General features: G+C 41.9%; 1 protein-coding gene across 1 annotated transcript in view; it reads left to right on the forward strand.

Moving 5' to 3' along the window:
• The window catches only part of LOC109838161, a 2,420-nt gene extending 926 nt beyond the window's left edge, over positions 1-1,494 (forward strand). The window contains exon 2 of the mRNA XM_020406625.1: positions 60-1,494. Within this exon, the coding sequence (XP_020262214.1) occupies positions 60-1,494 (1,435 nt within the window). The remainder of the gene's footprint in view (positions 1-59) is intronic.

Raw genomic sequence — 2,089 nt, forward strand, 5'->3', positions numbered from 1 at the left:
CTATGGACAGAACTCTACCATATTCAACAATCCATTGGTAATGTGCCTTGGATTCTCAGTGGGGACTTTAATACTATGATTAATGATGAAGAGAAAATTGGGGGAATCAAGCTCACAGATACAGATACAAGGGACTTCAATACTTTTATAGAGGATTGTCATCTCCTGCATCTCAAAACTGTAGGGAATTTCTTAACATGGTCAAACAAACAAGATTGTGGCACTAGGGTCTGGTGTAGACTAGACAGGACTCTTGTGAATAGCACATGGATTCAGAATTACAATTCTAGTCACGTTGAGTATATGTCCCCAAGCTTATCTGATCACTGCCCAGCTTTAATATCAATTTATGAAGAGGATAGACATGGCAAGAAACCCTTCAGGTTCTTCAAAATGTGGACTAAACATAGCAATTACTTGCCTACAGTATCTTCAATTTGGCAAAAACAAGTAAAAGGTTGCAAGATGTACTCAGTTTTTCTCAAGCTCAAAAATCTAAGGGAGGTTCTGAAAGACCTTAACAGAAATCACTTTGGAAATATAAGTGAACAGGTCTGTAGAGCAAAGAATGCACTAGAGGAGGTCCAGCAAAAGCTCCAAATTGATCCTTTCAATCAAGCTCTCATTAGTCAGGAAAAAGAAAGCCTGTCAGTATACAACAAACTCCTGAATTGTGAAATCTCTTTTCTACAGCAAAAAGCAAAAATCCAATGGAGTGTTAAGGGAGATAGAAACATAAGCTATTTCCACTCAATTATCAAATCCAACAGGCATCATAACAGGGTCCTAGTTCTAAACAACAGCCTGGGAAGGAAAATCACAGAGGAAGAGGAAATTGTTAAGGAAATCATTTCTTACTATAAAAATCTCATGGGCACAGCCATCCCAACATCTGATCCAAGCACTGAAATTATTCAGAATGGTCCATGTCTGGATGAAAATCACATCAGACTATTATCTGCACCTATATCAAATGAAGAGATAAGGAAGGCAGTGTTTTCCATCCCAGACAACAAGTCCCCAGGCCCTGATGGATATGGATCTTCTTTCTTCAAATCTTCCTGGAACGTGATAGGAGATGAAGTCACTCATGCTATTCAAGAATTTTTCCAAAATGGCAAACTATTGGGAGCTATCAACTCTACATCCATCACACTTATACCCAAGGTACATTGCCCAAACACTCCTGCTGACTTCCGGCCAATTTCTTGCTGTAACTGTCTTTATAAAGTGATATCAAAAATTCTGGCAACTAGAATTCAATCAGTGATGGGGTATCTGATTAGCAATGCCCAGAGTGCTTTTGTCAAAGGAAGAAATATAGCCAGTAATATCCTTTTAGCCCATGAATTGGTGAAAAATTATGGCCGGAAACACATATCTCCAAGGGTCATGATAAATATAGACATAAGGAAAGCATTTGATACCACACCAAATTCGGTTCAAGGCTTCAATAACGGTCAGACGATAAACGCAGTACCGGGAAAATCTTAGCTATTTGATAAAACACAGAATATGCTAAGATATGGAGAAGTCAAGAATCGAAATCATCTGTAGATCCCTTAACACTGACTGAAGGTGGGGACCCATCATATCCAAAGCGTTTCAGACTCCTCTATAAAAGAATGAGGCTGAAACACTTTGGAGGGGGTATCTGTAGGCGTCTAAAATTGCCTACGAGAGCCCGCATGAAACTCGAAGCAATGAATAGGCGAGTCAAGAAAATTCGCTAATCAGTTAGCGCATGTTAAATCATCTCGTGCGCATCGGTCAGCTCGTGCGCGTCTGTCAACACGCGCACGCCGATCAGTCAACACGTATCGATCAACAAGCAACGCGCGTTCGATGATCGGTCTCGCGGCGAAGCATACAAGTCAACAAATCGACCAAACACGCGAAAAGAACAAGTCTCGGAAGAAATAGAACATAAAAAGAAAAAGTCGACAAAACTGCGCGAACGCAGGACGGAACAAACCGACCCGCGCAATCGCGGGTCGGATCAGTCCGACCCGCGCAAGCGCGGGTCGGATTGGTCCGACCTGCAATTGTGCGGGTCGGACAAGTCCGACCCGCAACTTTGCGGGACGGA

This window comes from Asparagus officinalis, chromosome 4 (genome assembly GCF_001876935.1).
Source record: "Asparagus officinalis chromosome 4, Aspof.V1, whole genome shotgun sequence".
NCBI classification, from domain to species: Eukaryota; Viridiplantae; Streptophyta; class Magnoliopsida; order Asparagales; family Asparagaceae; genus Asparagus; species Asparagus officinalis.